We start from the raw sequence: 21667 nt of genomic DNA on the forward strand, positions 1-21667 counted from the left end.
ACAAAAGCAGAGGCAGGATTTAAGAAGCTCCCTTCGCTATAAGCATGGAGCGTGCAGCAAGTTTTCTCCTCGTAAGTAGCGGCGGCCATGTTTGAAGTATGGAAACCACTGAAGTGCTATGAAAGTCTATGAGTGCATGAACAATGAATGATACATGTGCCTTTTCTGCCAGGCTTGAAGCCATCTCAGACCTGCTGGCTGAGATTGTGGGCCTTGCTTCCCCTGTGTACCTAACTGGGGGCTGTGTTGGATTTCTGGAAACATGAGAGAACCTGATACCCTCAAGAGGTTGGTGGTAGCCAAGGTTTACAGGCACTTCCGATTGCATTTGGCGCATGAGGTGCCCTTAGCTGGTCATCTTGGTTCTAAGAAGACTAAGCAAAGGCTCTCTGCACATTTCTACTGGCCCCGGATCGGAGTAGAAGTGGAGACCCACTGCCGGACCTTTCCCACTTGTCATTTGTCTGGCAAGACTGGAGGCAGTGTCATTGCCTCACTGTAGCCTTTGCCAAAGGTTGGCACACCATTTGAGAGAGTAGGCATCAACATTGTTGGTCCCTTTCACCCTCCCACATCAGGTGGACACCGGTTCATCCTGGTCTTGGTTGATCATGCCACCAGGTACCCTGAGGCAATACCCTTTCGGACCATTACTACCAAGGTGGCCGCCAGATCTCTCCTGGGCATTTTTACCAGAGTTGTATTCCCTAAAGAGGTGGTCTCCGACAGAGGATCCAACTTCATGTCTAGTTGCATGTAAGCAATGTGGAAGGAATGTGGGGTAACATATAGGTTCTCCACCTCCTACTATCCCCCAGACCAATGGTTTGGTTGAGAGGTTCAATAAGACTCTCAAGGGCATGATGGGTGCTTTGGAAGAGCCGATAAGGAGGAAATGGGATCTCCTCCTACCATGCCTTCTGTTTGCCTATAGAGAAGTGCCTCAAGAGGGTGTAGGTTTCAGCCCCTTTGAGCTTCTCTTTGGAAATTCGGCGAGGGGCTCCTTTTCTTAATCAGAGAAGGTTTGGAAACCACGCCTCCATGTCCTGCCAAGCAAGTGGGGGACTATGTGTTAGGCCTCAGAAGGAGGATGGCACAGATGATGGGCCAGACATCAGCAAATTTTAGGGCAAGCCAAGTATTAAACAAGTACTGGCATGACCTTAAGGCCTCAAAAGTGGATTGGACTTCGAGACAGAAGATCCTTGTGATGGAGCCTACCAAGCCTCAAGCTTTGGCAGATAAGTGGACTGGACCCTTCCCGATAATCTCAAAGATGGGCAAAGTCAACTATCTGGTTGACATGGGAGTCCCTGCGGTAGCCCCTCAGGTATTCCACGTTAACAGGCTCAAGCCTTTCCACAAGCAAGAGGAAGTCAAATGTCTTCTGCTAACTTCAGAGCAAGAGGAGGGTGAGAGTGAGCCCCTTCCTGATTTGCTGTATAGCAACCCTCTGGATGGCTCAGTGGGTGCATTACATCTCTCTCCAGATCCGACACCAGAGCAGCAGAGGGCCTGCAGTGCTTTGCTCCGGCAGTATGCCCCTCTGTTTTCACTGACATTAGGCCTCACCCCGTGGTGCAGGCACAAAATAGACACTGGTGACAGTGTACCTGTCAAAAGCAGATGCTATCGGATGTCAGATATAGTTAAGAACCACATCCAGGCTGAGGTCGCCAAGATGTTGGATCTGGGTGTAATTGAACCCTCAACCAGTCCCTGGTCCAGTCCAGTGGTCCTTGTCCCCAAGACAAGTTCCCAGGCCGGTACCAAGGAGGTTCTATGTGGACTACAGAGGAGTTAATGCTGTCACCAAGACTGACGCACACCCATTGCCCAGGGCTGATGAGCATGTGGACACCATAGGTGCAGCCAAATTTGTAAGCACCTTTGACCTCACCTCAGGCTATTGCAAATAGCTCTGACGGCCCAGGCCAAGGTGAAAACTATGTTTTCAATACCTAAGCTGCTCTACCAGTTTAGAGTCATGTCTTTTGGAATTGAAGAATGCACCTACTCCCTTCCAAAGGTTGGTCACTCATGCGCTCAGTGGGCTGGAGGCCTTTTGTGTGGCCTATTTAGACGCCATTGCTGTCTACAGTTCCACCTGGGTAGAGCATTTGACTCATTTGGATAGGGTGTTGCAGGTCTTGCGAAGGACTAACCTCACTATCAAGGACACCAAGTGGCAGATAGCTTAGAGGAAAGTCACTGAGTTAGGAGGCGGTCGGATCCAACCTCTCCCTAGTAAGGTACAGGATGTACATGACTGGGAGATTCCCACTACTGAAACCCAGATGAGAGATGGTTTGGATCTCACTGGGTACTACCTGAACCTCATGGCAGACAATATAAACCATAGCTGCCCTTCTTGACAGCTCTGACTCCGCCCAAGCAACCTAGGAAGGTTAATTAGATGGAAGACTGTCAGAGGGCCTTTGTTGGCTTGAAGGAAAGTCTGTGCAGGGCACCTGTGTTTTGTGCGTCTGATTACAGCAAATCCTTCATTGTTCAGACTGATGCCTGTGACACCGGAATTGGAGCTGTCTTGTCTCAGTTAGATGACAGAGGTATAGACCATCCTATCATCTTCACCATTAGGCAACTCAAAGGTAGAGAATGTAGGTGGGCTACTGTTGAAAAGGAATGTTTCAGTATAGTTTGGAGCCTTAGGCCCTACCTTACGGGATCTACCTTCAAGGTCCAAACTGATCATACAACCTTACAGTGGCTTATGCAGATGAAGGTTGAAAACCCTAAACTGCTCACGTGGTCCATTAGCCTTCAAGGGTTAGACTTTACTATTGAGCATAGACTAGGGAAGAGTTATGATAATGCAGATGGCCTATCCAGAAGGTATGTTGACCATCTAGATGAGGGTGTCAATCTTGTGGGAAAGTAGACCACCCTAACATGGGCGGGGGCAACTGTGATGCTGGAAATGCACTGGAGGGACAGGGCCTCCATGTCCTTGTCCTGCACTCCCTTATCATGTGTGTTCTGTGTGGTTTTCTGAACATGATTCCAGCTGGGACTCCTGGCAGTGCAGCTCTTCCGCTTTTTGGTTGTGGTGAACAGGGACCCTTGGGATACCCTTATGGCACCCATGGGTAGGGGTACAACTGTGTACTCCTAGTATATGTTTTTGGGCACCTATGTGTAGCCCACAGAGCAGGGTATGGGCTGGTGGCAGCTCCATGCTGAATTTGACAGGTGCTCTGAATAGCCTCCATGTTGGGATACCCAGGCCCTGCCAACGGAATCAGTGGATTCCTGATAGGAGACAAGATGGCCCCTGGGGCCTCTTGCTTTCTTTTGCCTGTTACCTTGTTTTACCAAAGTCCTGGGAAGCCCTGGCTCTGTCCCTTCCCCTGACTGGCTGCTGGGTGGCAAAACCATGTATGGTATTGTGGGGAAGTCCAGGCCAGACTGGCTGGAGCCTTCCCAGTGACTGTATGTTGTGGGTACACCCTTGGGGTGGGACCTAGGTGCATAGTGTGTGTGACCAATGTACATTCAACATTATCAGTGTCTGGTTTCTGTGTATGTGACACAATGAATGAGACAGCCCTGGCTGAAACTGACATGAATGCAGTGTGGTATGCTGAAAGGCTGGGTGCTTGCCCCAATCCCCATTCCTTCTTATGGGTGTCTGGGTGGAAGTGAATAGCCTGAATGCCTGTGAGAGTTGTTACCAAAGTTTTCAACACGCTCACCTTGACAAGTCAGAGAATCCAATATGGAAGAGGCAAATGCAGCTGTGAAGGTTCCCCTGAATCAATCCTGGACCCCGCGACCTAGAAATGGAATAACCAGGGGTGAGGACGGGACCGCCAGGGAAACCCTCTAATGGGAAGTAAACCCTGGTCGAATCTGGAGTCTCGAGGATCTGCAGGGTGTGGAAGCAGAGATGTTCCTGGGGCGTGGTAGAGAACTGATGTCACCCGGGAGGCTTCTTCTGGATGCACAAAAGGAAACAAGGAGAGAGTCAGATAGGAGATAAGAGTTGGATGTTGAGTAAAGGGCGGAAGGGAGATCCTCTCACCATTGAAGATTCTAGAAGGGCTTAGACGTTACGTGACGGGAACTCAGAAGAATTGCAGGTGAGCGACTGGAGTTCTATAGGAACAGACAGGTAAGTGCTCTGATCGGAACTAAGAAAGAGGAGCTCAAAGGAAACGGGGCTTACCCTAGTGAGTTTCTGGGAGGAAGGGAAAGCCGGAGAGACTTCTCTCGAAACGGCTGGGTTAAGCTGGATTAGCCGGGCTGGTCTGCACTCAAAGGGATCAGGGGCTGAGTCGAGCAACTGTTGAAAACGTCTAAGAGATATAGAATTAGAAGAGTAGAAAGGGTTAGCATGAAACATTCAGCAAAGTAGACAAGGGATCGAATAACAAACTCACGGAGCGTCAATAGCAGAAGCGACGCGATGATCCGTAGGTTTCGAATAAGGAAATAGGGTCACGTGAGTGGTCTGCGGCGTCTCGAAAAGGCGTGGAAAGACTGGACCGCTGCTGTCCGCTCGAAGATCCTTATGGGCGTCCAACTTGGAACTGCCTCTCCAAAGGCAACCGCACAAGCGGGTATGTTTACCGCACAAGCGGATACAGGACCATAGTGACCATCTACAGCCATGTGTAACAGTGAGCCTGATTGGCTACCTGCCTGCTTGACTGCCCTTCGGTGTCATTGGTTGACTGAGCCTGGCTCAAGCAGACTGAATGAGGGAAAGATGTGTATATCTGGGGGCCTCTCAGTTCCCAATTTGTTCAGAAGCTCAAGGTGAAAATTGAAGCTATTTATCCTTGAAGCCCAGCTGAAAGAAGAAGAATTGCTGCTGCTTTCCTTCGACAAAATCTAAAAGCTGTCAAGGACCGATCCGAGAGAGGACCTGGCCAGTCGAGTCGTGTTGCCCAGAAGCAGGGACAGCTTGACACTGTGCTGCTCGACGACCAGAGCCGCAATGCACCACCTTGCCTATGATCATTGAACGAAGGGCTCCCTTGCCAGGGTTACCACTTCCTGTTGCCAAACAGGAAGTGCATAATGATTCATGAGCTCTCTAGTGTTTGGGTGTGGCTGGCTATAGAAGCCACACCTAAGATTCTTCCAGTGCTTCGTGTTGCTTACTGTGAGCTGTATCAGCAACACACTTACCATGTTCTGGATCAGCCAGCTTCTGCTTACCTGCTCCGGATCATCCTGCTTCTGATTACCTGCTCCGGATCATCCTACTTCTGCCTACCCACTCCGGATCATTCTGCTTCAGTTTACCTGCTCCGGAAGAATCTCCTTTCTTACTCCACGCCGCAGTAATCCCCAGTCAAGAGGGGACTTCTACAGCGGCACCTGTAAGAACAAAGAAGAATTGCGTTAACACGCGCACATCAGTAACATTGCGCATACTCACTGAATCTTCCCGCAACGCTGGAATCCAGGTCAGTTGTACGAGCGCACAAACCCCTGCAAAAGAAAGAAGAGACAATATTCATTGCGCTCGCCCCAATAACGCAGACACTTATTTCACTGCGCTCGCGGTGAATACTTACCAAAAGCCTTCGTGAATACTTACCCAGCCACCAAGTCTGCACTAGCACTAAACCCGGACTCGAGGCGCTAATACCACATAATTTCTCCTGCAAGAGAAAGGGAGAGGCATTAAAAGGCGCGCTCGAATTGAAGGCGCTGCGCAAACCAACCAGCAGCTAGCTCCTACACGCAGCGCTACTCACCCACAAAAATACCGGCAAACAAAGACAATACAGACAATTTTGGACACTCAACATTCTTTGCGCAACGTTCACTTGTGGGAAGGACTTTCTAGCCAGTGAAGAAACTGGCGCCTTGAACTCTCGGCCTCGCTGTGAAGGCATAAAACAGCGTTTGGCATCTGAACTCAGCCTACAGACATTGGCACCAATCACATGAGTGAATCGCGCACCTGCAAATGCAGGATGGAGTGCACACCCTACTAAAGATCAAGGTATTCCTCCGGGTGAAACAGGGGAAGTGAAGACTCAGGGTCAAGCGAGGCTCATCCATCGCTCCTGTAGAGACACAGGTGAGTGTGACAGACCACAAAGCCATCCTCATTACCTCTACCAGAGCGATGGAAACCTCGTAGGTAGACCAGCTTTCCCTATTGTTAGGTGAACTACGGGCCGAGGTGCATGCAGCCCCCTCAGAGACAAATGCCTTAAGGCGCAAACTGGTAGTCAACAGGGACAAAACAACGATTTGGCAAGACAGCTCCTACAGACCCAAGCTGGTCTAGCACCCCTACCAGGTGGAGTTCCATAGGGGCAGCCTACCGTGGCACCTATAGCCACACCCGTTCAGGTATTGCTTCCAGGCAACATCCCTTTAGCACCCCTGGAACGCTTCTCTGGGGATCCCAAGAAATTTGGAGCGTTCATGAATCAATGCCGGCTACATTTCATATGCAAACCAGACACCTTTCTGAACGACCAAGCTTAAGTAGCTTTTGTCTTCTCCTATTTAGGAGGGCACGCGGCGGACTGGTCTGTCCTGTTAGTGCTTAGGGACGACCCTTTACTGAGAAATTACCCAGGTTTTCAGCGTGAACTGGAAAAACTATTTACCCATCGGACTCGAGGTCAGGCCCTGGATGATGAGCTACTCTCTCTGCCACAGGGTGGTCAGGATCTTATCTCATATGTCGCCACATTCAATCGCTTAATAGCCGAATCAGGTTGGCCAGAGGAGAAATGAATAACGCTATTTTATCGAGGACTGAGAGGAGAATTAAAAGATGTCTTGGCGCAAGTAGTCAATCCTCCAGAAGATTGCAGTGAATACATTGACCTAACTATACAACAAGACCACCGGTTACAGGATTGCAAGGCCGATCGAACCAGACCAGAGCACAGACCAGTGTATGTCCGACCAAAGGAAGCGTCCCATCGACAGGCCTCAGAAATACACTCAGAGCCCATGCAATTGGGAGTTCTCAGGGGACCACTCACCAAGGCAGAGAGAATGGAGGCGTCAGGAAAAACTTTTCTTATATTGCGGCCAATCTGGTCACTTCCTCCGGAACTGCATGATTAAACCCCCACGGAAGACAATGGGGGTACTAGATGACACAGGGGAAGGCACGGGTGCGTTAGCGGAAAACTCCCAATGCCCGGCAGATGTAGAGGTCAGTCTGTCGAGCCAGGAACGGAACACTCAGATCTCACATTTCAGTATTCCTGTGGTTTTGGTAGACCCTTCACAGCCCACCCGAATGCACGCCCTCAAGGCTTTCATAGACAGTGGGGCTATTGGGAACTACCTGGACATAAATACCGCAAAGACCTTGGGATTAGCATTCCACTGTAAGGACACCGCAGAAAGCGTGACAGATGTGGATGGCACACAACTCCTTTCGGGACCAGTAACACAGTGTACTTTCACCATCACCTTAATCTGCCAAGATGGCCACAGAGAAAGTATTAGATTCGACCTTATCGCTGCACCCCAATTCCAGCTGATTCTTGGGATACCGTGGCTAGAGACGCACAATCCAAAAATAGATTGGCGAGCTTGAACCTTACTCTTTTCCACGGAATGCGCCTCTTGTTACGACATCAAAGGGATCGAAGGAATCCCATTGTTACCTTCAGAGGAAAAGATAGCAGGTTTAGGCTTGGTGGGCACTTTACCAGAGGAATACCAGGAGTTCCAGGATGTGTTCGCAAAGGAGCAAGCTAATACACTACCACCACATCGAGTTTACAACTGTCAGATCGACCTGCAACCAGGGGCACAAGTACCATGCAGCTGCATTTATGCATTAACCGAGGAAGAAAACACTCATCTACGGACCTACTTGGATCAATACCTGGCCAATGGCTTCATTAGACCATTCAAGTCACCAGCCGCCTCCCCGCTCTTCTTCGTACCGAAGAAAGAGACGGACTTAAGAACGTGTATTGATTGCCCTAAATCAAGTCACCATAAAAAATAAGTACCCGTTACCTCTGATACCAGTACTCATAGACCAGGTGAGACAAGCGAAGATTTTCACCAAGCTAGACTTACGCGGCGCATATCACCTGCACACATGAAGAAAGGGGACAAGTGGAAGACTGCGTTCCGTACCCGCTATGGCTTGTACGAATACCAGGTCATGCCCTTTGGGCTTTGCAATGTCCTGGCTGCGTTCCAGCATTTTATGAATGATGTGTTACGGAACTCCTCGATGTCTGCGCAGTCGTCTACATCGATGACATTCTGATCTACTCCACCACTCCCCAAGAGCATGTAACCCATGTTCAAGCTGTACTCCGCAAACTGCGTGAAAACCAACTGTACGCAAAGCTAGAAAAATGCTCCTTCCACATCACCGAGGTGGAGTTTCTGGGATATGTACTGACAGTGCAGGGGATCAAGATGGACAGTAGAAATGTGGAGGCAATCCTCACTTGGTCCTCATCCACGTCTGTAAAGGGAGTACATAGTTTCCTAGGTGTGACAAGGAGACAGCCACGCGGTTTTGAAGAAAATAAATGCTTGTCTTTATTCAGACTCAATCAGCTGGGCAGGATGATTGATAACACAAAGTATTATTGATAAGAGTTCTTGTCTGATGTTCCTTCTGTTGAAAGATGTTTTCTCTGTTTTCCCTGTAGGGCACGACGTAAGGACTTCTCTCCAGTCGGTTCTTCTTAGTCCTCATACGCCCAGGTGCTCCCTGTAGCTTCGGAATCCACGTCTGCTCTGTTCTGGAAAGAGAACAAGAATGAACACCCCTAGTCACTCCTTCAGCCTCTTTATATAGGTAGTACTCAATTGGCCAATCAGCATCCACTTCCTGTCTTAGTCCATAAGAACCCACCCAACCCCCGCCCCCTTTTTCCTGAGAGTATGGCGTCTGGAGACCTCCTACGGCCTGAGTGGTGTATCGCCTCTCCTTGTCCAGGTAAGTACAATGTATGAGCAGGGAAGGATGAAGGGTCGGTGTTAGGCAGAAACCTGTGCAGTTCCCTCTGGGACCACTGCAAAAGATTTAAGACTACAGGTTTTTGGCAGTAAACCCACTTGGTAGCAGTCTGTACCACACAGATTCACTTGGTAGCTGTGGCTGAGCAGTCAGACTTCCCTCAAGAAGAGTTAGGCAGTATACAGAGTATTCACAATAGGTCAAGAGAACACAATAGAACAAGTAAACGCTGAGCAGGGCTTGGTGTAAAAGAGATAGAATTATTTATTTAAAACCACATCTCGAAAAACACACAGGCACCAATAGTAAGCAATTCAAAAACACGGTCACTAAAAGATATACACTGCCTTAAAAGAATATTAGACAAGTCTTAAGTAAAGCCCCACTTATTTTCAGACAGCGGTGAGCGCCAAACGTAGATGGCACTCTAATAGTTCGTTTTTAAAAGGGAGAGAAAAGCAGAGAATGAGTTGAAACAGATCCCAACACTTTTACAAGAACATAACAAGAGAGGAAGGCAAAGTAAAACCGTGAAGTTAGAGTTCAATAGGCCGGATCCACTTTAAGAGGATTAAACGAAATGTGTCCAAGGTCACACGGTTGCAGTGCACAAAAGTCTTGTAACGGTTCAAAAAGGAGTTGGACCAAAGAAAGGGACAAGTTAGAGGGTCAAGGCGGCCAGCCCAGTCCAGAAGGTTAAGGGGTTATTATTACCTTGTAGCAATCTTTAGAAAAGGAGGCCTGGCGGACGCGGTACCTTAAAGTGGTGAGAACACTCCAGCGGGGGCAGTTGTTCCTGGCAGCGGATGCAAGTCGGTGCTTCGTCCGGGGGAAGAGAAGATCTCGTCGTGGAGGAAGACAGGAGTCAGTTGCACTGCCAGGGAAGAAACCAGCCGCGGAGTTTCTCAGATACAAGGAGCGGTCCGTTGATTCGCGATTCAGTGGTGAGTGGCTATCCGGCCGCCGGGGTGCTTGGCACGGGCAGTTCGACCACAAACAGGTCTGGGGTGCGAAGAAGGAAGGTAAAACTGGTTGTGCCCACCAGTCAGGGGAAGAAGCCTCTCCAGCCGGGAGATCTTCTCTGTCGTCGGGAAGTGGTGAGTCGGTTCCGCAGGGCTCCACCGGTGGTGTCGTCGTGGTAGGTCGGCTCAGCTTCTCCCTCGTCGGATTCTCAGGTCCTGTGGCGACTTCTGAAGTTCCAGTCCCCAAAGCCCTGCTTTTATGCAGCATACCCCCATTCACTCAGCCTAGCTGTCAATCAAACATGCTAAGTGGTGAGCCGGCCGGCTCACCACTTGGGCCAATCACACAAGAGTGTGACTTGAGTTACCAAGGTAACTCAGTCCAGGGTGCCTAAACCCCCTCCCGCACCTCCTGTGGTACCCAGACAGAGTGGCACCCCTTTTGGAGGCTTCTGTGGAGAAGCCCACCAAAAGGTGGAACAAAGGGCTCGACTTGGGTTGGAGTCACAGAAGAGAACACAAACGCCATTTTAGAATCGAGTCCTGGCAAAAAATACCAACCAGCAAATTAATATTAATTAAATAAACCGGCGGTATGTTCGAGGCTATGAGAATTAAATAATTAAAGTTGGTAGCCTGTAACAATGCGAAAATTCCATAGGAAAATATTTGCGGTCAAATATAACAAGTAGTTTCCACTGCCACCAGCCAAAACTCGATCAGGGGGGACGGAGACGTGCCCCCTCGACTAACAGACCCCGGGGCAATCGAATTGACCCGACCAGTACGTCCACAATATGATGGTTTGTACTGGTTTCTGTTAATAATTTGGGACTAGTAAAGCCAATGGTGAGTTTACATGCCCTGGGAGACAGTAGTCAGTCCCAGGGTATGAAGTCTATGGTGGGGTGTCACTAGGACACCCCTGTGTTACTGCACGGAGGGTGCTGTGTAACACACATAATAAAAACACATGAGACCCTATGGAGTAAAGGACCCCATAGCCCATAAAACACATTACCAGTCAAAGGAACACCATAAATCATGTCCAAGAGTGGGAGAAAAAGAGTCTCACTCTTGGCAGGAGGAAAAAAACAAACTCCAGAAATCCAGCAAAGCTGCTGGGGGACTCACTAGGTTAGGAAATTCAGCCTAAAGAGAGAATTCTCCCAAACACTCGCCCCCCACCCCCAGACTAAGGGACAGGAGGATTTAATCTACTCCTGGATGAATCTCATACCTCTAGTCGATGACATACATCCTAGAGAGACCATCAGCATTTTGGTGGTGACGCCCTGACCTGTGCTCAATGGTGAAATCAAACCCTTGCAGGCAGATTGACCATCTCAATAGTTTTGGGTTTTCCCCTTTCATTTGCATTAACCATCTCAAGGGTTGGTGGTCAGTCTGAATGACAAAAGTAGAACCATACAAGTATGGCCTAAACTTCTTCAGAGCCCACACAATAGCAAAACACTCTTGTTCAATGGTTGCCCACCTTGTTTCAGGATCCTTCAGTTTTCTACTGATGAAGCAAATGGTGTGCTCCCTACCTTTCCCATCCAGTTGACTGAGGACTGCACCTATTCCTACATTTGAAGCATCTGTTTGCACAATGAAAGTTTGGTGATAGTCAGGAGCTCTGAGTACTGGGGCTTGGCAAATAGCCTTTTTCAGGGTTTCAAAGGCCTGATTGCATTCCTCATTCCACCTAACCTTTTTAGGGAATTTAGGAGAGGAGATGACATTCAGTGGAGAAGCTATGGACCCATAGTTCTCAATGAAATTCCTGTAATACCCAGTTAGACCTAAGAAGGCTCTCACCTGGATCTGAGTAGTAGGTGTTGTCCAATTTTGCACAGCTTCAATCTTACTGGGCAAAGGCCTTATTTCTCCACCTCCTACCTCATGTCCAAGGTAGACCACTTTACTCTGTATAATCTGGCATTTACTTGCCTTTATGGTCAGATTGGCCTTTCCATGAGCCTGCAAAACATATCTCAGGTGGTCCACATGTTCTTCCCAGGAATCGCTTAACACTGCTATGTCATCCAAGTATGCCATGCAGAAGTCCTCCATCCCATTCAGAACCTGGTTTACCATCCTTTGAAACGTAGCAGGTGAATTTTTCAATCCAAAAGGCATAACCTTAAACTGGTATAAGCCAACTGGGGTAGAAAATGCAGTTTTCTCCTTGGCATGGTCTGTCAGGGCTATTTGCCAATAGCCTGACGTCAAGTCAAATGTGCTGAGGAACTTGGCTGCAGCAAGTCTATCCACCAACTCATCTGTCCTTGGCACAGGGTGGGCATCGGTCTTAGTGACTGCATTAAGAGCTCTGTAATCCACACAGAATCTAAGTTCTTTAGATCCCGCCTTTGGTACTAACACAACTGGGCTAGACCATGGACTAGTAGAGGGCTCTATTACCCCGAGATCAAGCATCTTGTTGACCTCACCTTTGATGTGGGTTCTTACATTTTCTGACATTCGATATCCTCTGCTTTTAACTGGCAGACAGTTACCAGTGTGTATGTCATGCTGTCTCCAAGGGGTCAAGCCTGGTGAAAGTGAGAACAGAGAGGCAAACTGATTTAACAAAGATTTGCACTCTTCCTGTTGCTCAGGTGTCAGATTTGAAGAGAGATTTACTCCTTCAATCTTTTCGTCTAAAGGTAGGCCCATGAGGAGATCAGGAAGAGCTTCACTCTCTTCTTCATCCTCTGATGATGATAGAAGCAAAGCTCCTACATCAGGTCTGGAAACATACGCTTTTAGCCTGTTGGTGTGGAAGACTGTTGGAGCCTCCTTAAATCCACCAGATAGTTGACCTCTCCAAGTTTACCCACAATTTTGAAGGGTCCCATCCATTTGTCTTGCAAGGCCCTCTGCCTTGTTGGAATCATAACGAGAACTAGCTGGTCCTGAGTAAACTTGACCATGTTAGCCTTTTGGTCATGCCAGTGCTTGACCAATGCTTGTCCAGCTTTCAAGTTATCACTTGCTTCTGCCATCATTTGTGACATTCTCCCCCGGAGACCTATCACATAGTCAGTCATTCTGACTGGCTTGGGGGAAGGAGGACTCTCCAACCCCTCCTTGATCAGGGCCAATGGACCTCTGACCGGATGACCATAAAGAAGTTCAAAGGGAGAATAACCTACTCCCTCCCGAGGGACTTCTCTATAAGCAAAGAGAAGGCATGGCCGTAGAAGGTCCCACTTTCTTTTAAGGGGGTCCTCTAAAGCACCTATCATGCTCTTCCTGGATCTGTTGAACCTTTCAACCAAACCATTTGTCTGAGGGTGGTATGCAGTTGAGAACTTGTAAGTAACTCCACAGGTTTTCCACATGGCCTTCATATTGTGGGACACAAAATTTGACCCCCTGTCAGAGATTACTTCCTTAGGAAACCCAACCCTGGTAAAAAAATACCAAGGAGGGCCTTAGCCACAGCCGGAGCTGTAACAGTCCTCATAGGAATTGCCTCAGGGTATCTAGTAGCATGGTCTACTACAACAAGTATAAACCTGTTGCCTGAGGAAGTTGGAGGATCAAGGGGACCAACAATGTCAATCCCTACTCTCTGAAATGGGACTCCCACTACAGGGAGAGGCACTAAAGGTGCCACATTCTTTGAGCCAACCTTACCAGAAGTCTGGCAGGTGTGGCAGCTCCTGCAGTATTTATCTACTTCAGCCCCCATCTTTGGCCAATAAAAGTAGAGTGAGCGCCTTTCCTTAGTCTTCTTGAAACTCAAGTGACCAGCCAAAGGAATCTCATGGGCTAACTGCAAGAACTGTGGTCTGTTCTCTTGGGGTACTACAAGTCGTTTGTTGTCCCCAGGTGCAGACTCCGTTGGTTCACTGTAGAAGAGGCCATCTTCCCAGTGTAACCCATATTTCCCAGGCTCTTGCCCTTCAGCCTGAGCATCTGCCTGGTGGCGAAGACCTTCCAGAGTTGGACATTCTCTCTGTCCCTTACTGAAGTCTGCCCTGTTGGGTCCACCTCCTGCCAGTAAAGACTGCAGCTCAGGATGGTCAACAGGATCCAGATCTCCAATGAGTTTCTGGCCTTCCACTAGCTCTTCTTCAGAGTCTAGTTCAACCACACAGGGTTGTACCTCCCTCTCAGCCTCAGCTGGAGGGGGAGTTACTGGTGTAACTTTGGACAACCTAGGGGAAGTCCTTGTTGGCTGCACTGGAGTGCTGGCTGTGAGGTTCTTTTTAGAAGTTTTAGGTTTCCCTTTTCCTTCTAGTTTCTTAGAGACAGCAGCTGACATCTCCAGTGGAGTAGGAGTGATCTCTTTCTTCATCATCTCCTTGGGAGTACCTCTCATGGTTCGCTCCCTTGCAGGTCTGGTGAGCTCCTGTAACATTTTACTAGGAGGTCTGGGGGTATGTGACACTACTCCAAGAGTTTTTAAGTCATTACCCAGCAGAACCCTTCCTGGCACCTCACTTTGTATGCTGACAGGTATCTTCACAGTCATGTCATTACACTGGATGAGAACTGGTAATTGGGGAAGCATCTGCACAGGCCCTGCAGCTAACTTGGTGAGGCGTTTGAGTGCCTTAGCAACATCCTCAGCCTGAAAAAACGATTTGTCCACCACAGTTATGCTGGCCCCAGTGTCCCTAATGGCAGGAGTCTCCTGACCATTCACCTGGACACTGTCCTTATAATACTATTTAGTATTATCTGGGATAGAATTATAGACATCTAAGTTCTGTTGTTCCCACAAACCCAGAGACACTAAAGAAACACTGGCTGAGACTCCAATGGGTTCATCAGCCAGCAATAGAAAGTTTCCACTTGCCATTTGTACTTCCTCCTCTGGAGCGAAGGCTAAGGAGACGAGCTGGACCCCTGAAGGTTTACCCTTACATCTGGGATCTCCTTTCACATGGTCAGTAGAGCCACAAACAAAGCATTTACCAAGTGCTTTCTGGAATGGTGGCTTGTTCTGACCTCCTTCTGGTTTGGCACCAGAAGGTACACTAGCCTGATGTGGTTTCCCTTGTGGCTTACCCTTTTGCTTTTGTTTGGGGCCCTCTTTGGAATTGGAATTATTAGAATTCTCTTGGGAGTCCTTTTTTGGCTGTTTTCCCTCATCCTTTTTCTGAGTAGCCCCAGAATCCTTGTGAGTGGCCCTGTTGGCAACCCACAAGTCAGCAGCCTTATCTAACTTCCTGGAATCTAATTCCTTTGAATCAGCCAAGTGCTGTCTGAGCTCAGGAGAGCAGGTATCATAAATTGACTCCAACATTACAAGATTCTTCATTCCTTCATAAGTGTTAACTCTGTAACCCTTAATCCATCCCTCTAAATTTTTCAAACTTTCACTCACCCAGGTAGCCCAACGGGTACCATCATGCTTTTTGAGGGTCCTAAACCTCTTAAGGTACTGGGAAGGGGTCTTCCCAAATCTAGCTATCAAAGCTAGTTTCACACATTCATAATCCTTCTTATCCACCTCCCCCAACTCCATTACCACATCAGTTGCAACAGGGGGAAGCCTAGGGAACAGCCAGGGAAGTAACTCATTCCCTGTGATGTCCTGGAGCCCATGATTATACTCAAACATTTTTAACCAATCCCACACATCCAATGTAGGTTCATACATACTCACTAATTCCTTAGGCATCCAAAGTCTTTTGGGACTGGAACTCCTAGAGGAACCAGAGGAGAGAGAAGCATTTTCCACAGACAACTTCTTCATTTCTAGTTCAAGATAAAGCTCTATTTCTCTGAGCCTTAACTCAGCTTGCTTCTGCTCAGTCTGGGCATTCATTCTTCTGAACTCTAGCTCTTGGTTTCTTTCAGATTGAGCAATAAAACGTTTGTACTCTAATTCAAGCTTCATTTTTTCAAGTTCAAAATAAGCAGGGTAACATGTAGGACCTGGAATAGGCCCAGTAGGTACAATAGGTAAGGCAGACAGAGGCTCAGAGTGGCTAACTTCATTAGGTTCACTTTCCTCTTCTGACTCATTATCAAGACTTTGATTCAGATCAATACCATCACTGTTTTCTACATTTGCTGGGGGGGGGGGGGGGGGGTAGATTCCTCTGTACCACCCAGACTTTTGTTTTCTAACAATCTTTCTTTAAGTTCCATTTTCTTTCCCTTCTCAGAGAGATTCTTATGTCTACACAATACTTTTAAGCAATCAGCAGTTTTGGCAGACAATGATTCCAGGGTATAATTCTCCATAGCAGACATAGTTAGAAAATCAGCTTTTTAGTACTAAGCTCTGTGGTTAGTTGTCCTAAAGTGTTGAAAGAGCACACTAAAATGTATACTCAATACAAATCCCACCACTGTACACCAGTGTTAGGCAGAAACCTGTGCAGTTCCCTCTGGGACCACTGCAAAAGATTTAAGACTACAGGTGTTTGGCAGTAAACCCACTTGGTAGCAGTCTGTACCACACAGATTCACTTGGTAGCTGAGCAGTCAGACTTCCCTCAAGAAGAGTTAGGCAGTATACATAGTATTCACAATAGGTCAAGGTCACACGGTTGAAGTGCACAAAAGTCTTGAAAAGGTTCAGAAAGAGTTGGACCAAAGAAAGGGACCAGTTAGATGGTCAAGGCGGCCAGCCCAGTCCAGAAGGTTAAGGGATTATTATTATCTTGTAGCAATCTTTAAAAAGGGAGGCCTGGCAGATACGGTACCTTAAAGTGGTGAGAATACTCCAGCGGAGGCAGTTGTTCCTGGCAGCGGATGCAAGTCGGTGCTTCGTCCGGGGGAAGAGTGGATCTTGTCGGGGAGGAAGACAGGAGTCCGTTGCACTGCCAGGGAAGAAACCAGCCGCGGAGTTCTCAGGTAAAAAGAGCGATCCTTTTATTCGCGGTCCAGTGGTAAGTGGCTATCCGGTTGCCGGGGTGCTTGGCACGGGCAATTCGACCACAGGACGTCCTGGGGATGCGAGGAAAAGAAGGTAAACTGGTTGTACCCACCAGTCAGGGGAAGAAGCCTCTCCAGCCGGGAGATCTTCTCTGTCGTCGGGAAGTGGTGAGTCGGTTCCGCAGGGCTCCACCGGTGGTGTCATCGTGGTAGGTCGGCTCAGCTTCTCCCTCGTCGGATTCTCAGGTCCTGTGGCGACTTCTGAAGTTCCAGTCGCCAAAGCCCTGCTTTTATGCAGCACACCCCCATTCACTCAGCATAGCTGTCAATCAAACATGCTAAGTGGTGAGCCGGCCGGCTCACCACTTGGGCCAATCACACAAGAGTGCGACTTGAGTTACCAAGGTAACTCAGTCCAGGGTGCCTAAACCCCCTCCCATACCCCCTGTGGTACTCAGACAGAGTGGCACCACTTTTGGAGGCTTCTTTGGAGGAGCCCGCCAAAAAGTGGAACAAAGGGCTCGACTTGGGTTGGAGTCACAGAAGAGAACACAAACGCCATTTTAGAATCGAGTCCTGGCAAAAAATACCAACCGGCGAATTAATATTAAATAAATAAACCGGCGGTATGCTCGAGGCTATGAGAATTAAATAATTAAAGTTGGTAGCCTCAAACAATGGGAAACTCCCATAGGGATATATTCGCGGTCGAATATAAAAAGTAGTATCCACTGCCACCAGCCAAAACTCGATCAGAGGGGACGGAGACGTGCCCCCTCGACTAACAGACCCCGGGGCAATCGAATTGCCCCGACCAGTACGTCCACAATATGATGGTTTGTCAGTGCTTTAAGTGGGGTAAGAAACTGAGGGGGGGCCCTCATTTGGGGGTGTGGCCTAAGACATGATGGGCGTGGCCCAATTGGTGGGCGGGGCCTAAATGCAACATGGTAAAACTGGTCGGGCCTACATTACGAAGTACATATTGTGTAGCAGACTGCTTGCTACATGGCTTAAGCCTTAAAGTATAACAAATCAAAGCTCAAGGTGATTATTTATTGGACCCTTAACTGGGCCGTTGACAAAAGGATAGGTGTTGAGGTACATTAACAGGTGCATTCAAATGTGTAGACAATTGACAATTTCCCAACTGGTCGGGCCTAAATTACTAAGTACATATTGTGTAGCAGACTGCTTGCTACGTGGCTTAAAGTATAACAAATCAAAGCTCAAGGTGATTATGTATTGGACCCTTAACTGGGCCGTTGACAAAAGGATAGGTGTTGAAGTACATTAACAGGTGCATTCAAATGTGTAAACAATTAATTGACGATTTCCCAGAACCCCACATAATAATCTTCAAGGGAGTCCTTCTTTGCATGAGCTTGCTCGCAGTGTGTTTCCTCAGCTGTTCGTCTCCCTTTTGCCAGCCAGCTTTTTACAAAGGACAATGGCTTAAATGCTTTTACTGGAGGGCCATTAAGTTTCAGCCATAAACATGAGGAAATAGTGGCCACATGGAGGGATGCTCGGCTTGGCGAAGCAATTAAATTCATGGCGCTGAAGCCCCTTTCGCAATCTGCATTACTTGCGGGCAACGTTTCCATGCAAGCAACCAAAGCCCTAAATGCTTCAGGGCACCTTTTGCCACCAAAGTCCTTAAAATCCCTGAAGGCATGGATGGTGTCTCTGATTGGGAGTTGAAATTTCGTACACAGTCTCTGAATCTCATTTTCACCATAAAGTACAATGTCTTCATCATTCGGTAAATTCTTTGCATCCAAGACACTGAAACTGGCTACAAGTTCTTTATCCAAGTCTGGAGCACACCTTTTGGCAAGGTTAACTGAAAGGCTTTGATAAAATTGCCTTTCATTCAGAGACACAGAGTTTGCCCTTCCCTGGGAAATATGAACGCCCTTGAAGTGTCCACAATCAACTGCACTCTGAGCAGTAGAAGCAAACTCCCCCGGAGATTCTTTCATCGCAAAGAATCTCCGTACTTGCCCCACCAAGAGTCTGTGTGCATCCACAATTGTGATATCCCGGCTCTGATGAGCCAGAGACAAGTCTTTCAGTTCTTGAAGGGCATCGCACATAAGCCCTAAATCTTTCACAAAAGAGTTGGAGGTAAGCTTCTTAAGCAGACCGTCATATTTGCTTCTGTCCCTTGTGGGTCTTGAGAGATCCTTAGCAGCTTCTCCGAAATGCTTACACAAAGCAGGGAAGCAGTTCCAAACAGATTGAACCGTCCTATAACTTGATGCAACCCATCGTGTGTCCAGCATCTTCCCTATCTTCTGCAGCTGCAAACCCAGATCACTGGCAGCCATTTGTAGCTGTCTTGTGTTTTTTGGTGACATGCTGTATGTGGCATATAAAGAGTCCATGAACATTTTAAAATGATTGGCCCCACCAACATCATCAATAGTGTCTCCAACGGCCAGTTCAAGGCGGTGAGCTAGACAATGCCATGATAACACAAGATTTGGGAATTCCGCTCGCAATAATGTTATCACCCCCCCTTTGCTACCAAACATTACAGCTGCACCAGCCGAACAAATAGCAATCCAGATCTCATGCAACAGGGTCTTTGTGATGCCAACATTCTCAAAATACCCCAGCAGAGCTTCCTTTATGGCCAAGGCATTTGTCTCTTGGAGCTCCACTAGACCAAAGAAAATGGTGACTGGTTTACAATGAGCCCCGAAAAGACCCCGCAGATAAATAATCAAAGTTGATTTGTTGCTGACAGTGGTGCTCTCGTCCACAAACACAGAAATCTTTGGCTTGTGTTCTCTGATATAACACACTAACTTCTTTTGCATTTCTGATGCAATATGTCTCACTATCTCTGTTGCAGTAACATTACTGCGCAACACACGACCCATTTCAACACCATTCACCTCCTGGAGGTCCACCAAATCAGGGTGATCTGTGAATGGCCGATTCTTTTTGGTCAAGTAGAAAACAGTGTGAAACACTCTGCATGTGCTTTCCAAATGTTTGCCACTGCTTTGCTGCATGACTTCTGTCAAGTGGTTATTTTTTCGCGCTGTTAGAATGTCTTGTGATGCCTTATGAGCACCACTTGACTTGTGCTCCATAATCTTCTTTCGGAGCTGCTTCTGCCTAGCATGTTTGCCAAAACCTGAAGGACCCACCTTTCCATCGGCCCATTCCATGCTTATGCGCAAACCTTGCCCACAGGAGTGCACGGATAAGCCACCTGTTGCTTTCACGTCCCTACACACAGAGCATCCAATGTGGCCTGAAGCCAGAAAAATCCATTCATATTCCCCCTTAAAATAGCACCATTGCTGCACGCTCCAGCAATCAGGGGTTAGAAGAGGCTCTTCTGGCACAGGCTGCAGTGTAGCGGGAGATGCACTGGAGCTACTGGCCTCCTTAGCGCAAGAATCCTGGCATATTTCTGGTGCCTCACTTCTCGAATTGACTGGGCTAGCTTCCTCATCCCCACTCAGAATGGTGGCAGCCTCCTCCACCTTACATCTTTTCGCTGATGGCAAGTAGTCAAACAATGAAGTCTGCACAGACTTGCGCTTGGGAAGTACCGCAGACATCGTTAATGGCCGCTCAAAATCTTGGGTGTATCACTAGCAGATCTGTTTCTAACCTGTGCACGGCCGAAACTCTCGGCTTCCTATCTGTAAAAAAAGAAAATGTGGTTTACTGCTCTGAACCTAGTTTATATATAAATTACTACATCTTATTGCAGTGACAAAGGCAGTATTCTAATTTGGGTGGTAAATAAACCTAACAACCACTAATAAATGGATTCAAAGCCTTCCTGTAGCATAAGATGTGATATCCGACACCTTGCCATTCCTAACCTGAGATCCATCCTGTAACATGAGATGTGATATCAAACTCCTTCCCATTCCAAACATGAGACCCTTCCCATAGCCTGAGATGTGAAATCTCAATCCTTCCTATTCCAATAATGAGACCCTTCCTATAGGATGGGATGTGATATCTTACAACACAAGAGTGTGAGTTCAGTTCACAGAGGTATGTAGTGTCCCCAACCTCGCATCTTACTTCTGGGTATCGATGTGATGATGCAAAGCACCGGAACGCACCCTGTAGCCAGGGGGCGCACACTGCAGCATCCAAGAGACAGATTTAGCGTAGAGAGTAGTGTGGTAAAAGGCCATGGCTACTGTCGGCTGCCTAACCCTTTACTGTTTTCCCTTGGACCTCTCTGCAGTTAATCATATACTTTTAGTTCTTACACTTTCCACACAATTTTACACTATAACCTATAGTTCTCACTTTGTTCTCGACTATCCTGTTGACCTTTTATCTACCTTGATGCTTGCAATATAGTCTCCCATACTGTATCATCTGTTTTGGACTCTTTGTACTCCCAATTTTGTACCTTGTGTATATATCATGCAATGTCTGTAACATGAAGCTTAAAGTAACCTTGTAACCTTTGCGCCCAGTTACCCGAGGGTTTGGTGCGCCTTATAAATGAGGAAACAAACAAACAAACACACTCACTTTCAGTGAGTTTACTTCTCACTTCCCAATACATGGTTGATTTGTGGAGCAAGCATACACAAATAAGGATTCAAAGCAAAGAGGGAGCTCCACAACTTTGCAGATACTATGAAGGGGAAGCACTTGGAATTGTCTTCAATGGCACAGGGGCATTATGTAGTGAGGTGGGACACCAGGCGCTGCCGCCAGGTGCTGACCTCACATGCCATGTAATGAAGGAGCACACCCTAGGATAGAACCATATATGCCTGAACATTCTGGCCGTGGAGACCGTTCAAAGCGGTTGGTTAAATGTGCCATAATATGAGAATGCAATGCTGAGCTCTGTATAACCAATACATCACAAGTGAACACAAATCTGAATTTGTAAGAAGTTTAT

At 47.7% G+C, this 21667-nt stretch overlaps 1 protein-coding gene across 1 annotated transcript; it reads right to left on the reverse strand.

Moving 5' to 3' along the window:
• Positions 1-18083: 18083 nt before the first annotated feature.
• On the reverse strand, positions 18084-20345 carry LOC138480651 (E3 SUMO-protein ligase KIAA1586-like). Its single transcript, XM_069612323.1, has one exon. The coding sequence runs from the start codon at positions 20343-20345 to the stop codon at positions 18084-18086; it is 2262 nt and encodes a 753-aa protein (XP_069468424.1).
• Between the last annotated feature and the right edge of the window lie 1322 nt (positions 20346-21667).

Source organism: Ambystoma mexicanum, chromosome 5p (genome assembly GCF_040938575.1).
Source record: "Ambystoma mexicanum isolate Mex_15411 chromosome 5p, UKY_AmexF1_1, whole genome shotgun sequence".
NCBI lineage: Eukaryota > Metazoa > Chordata > Amphibia > Caudata > Ambystomatidae > Ambystoma > Ambystoma mexicanum.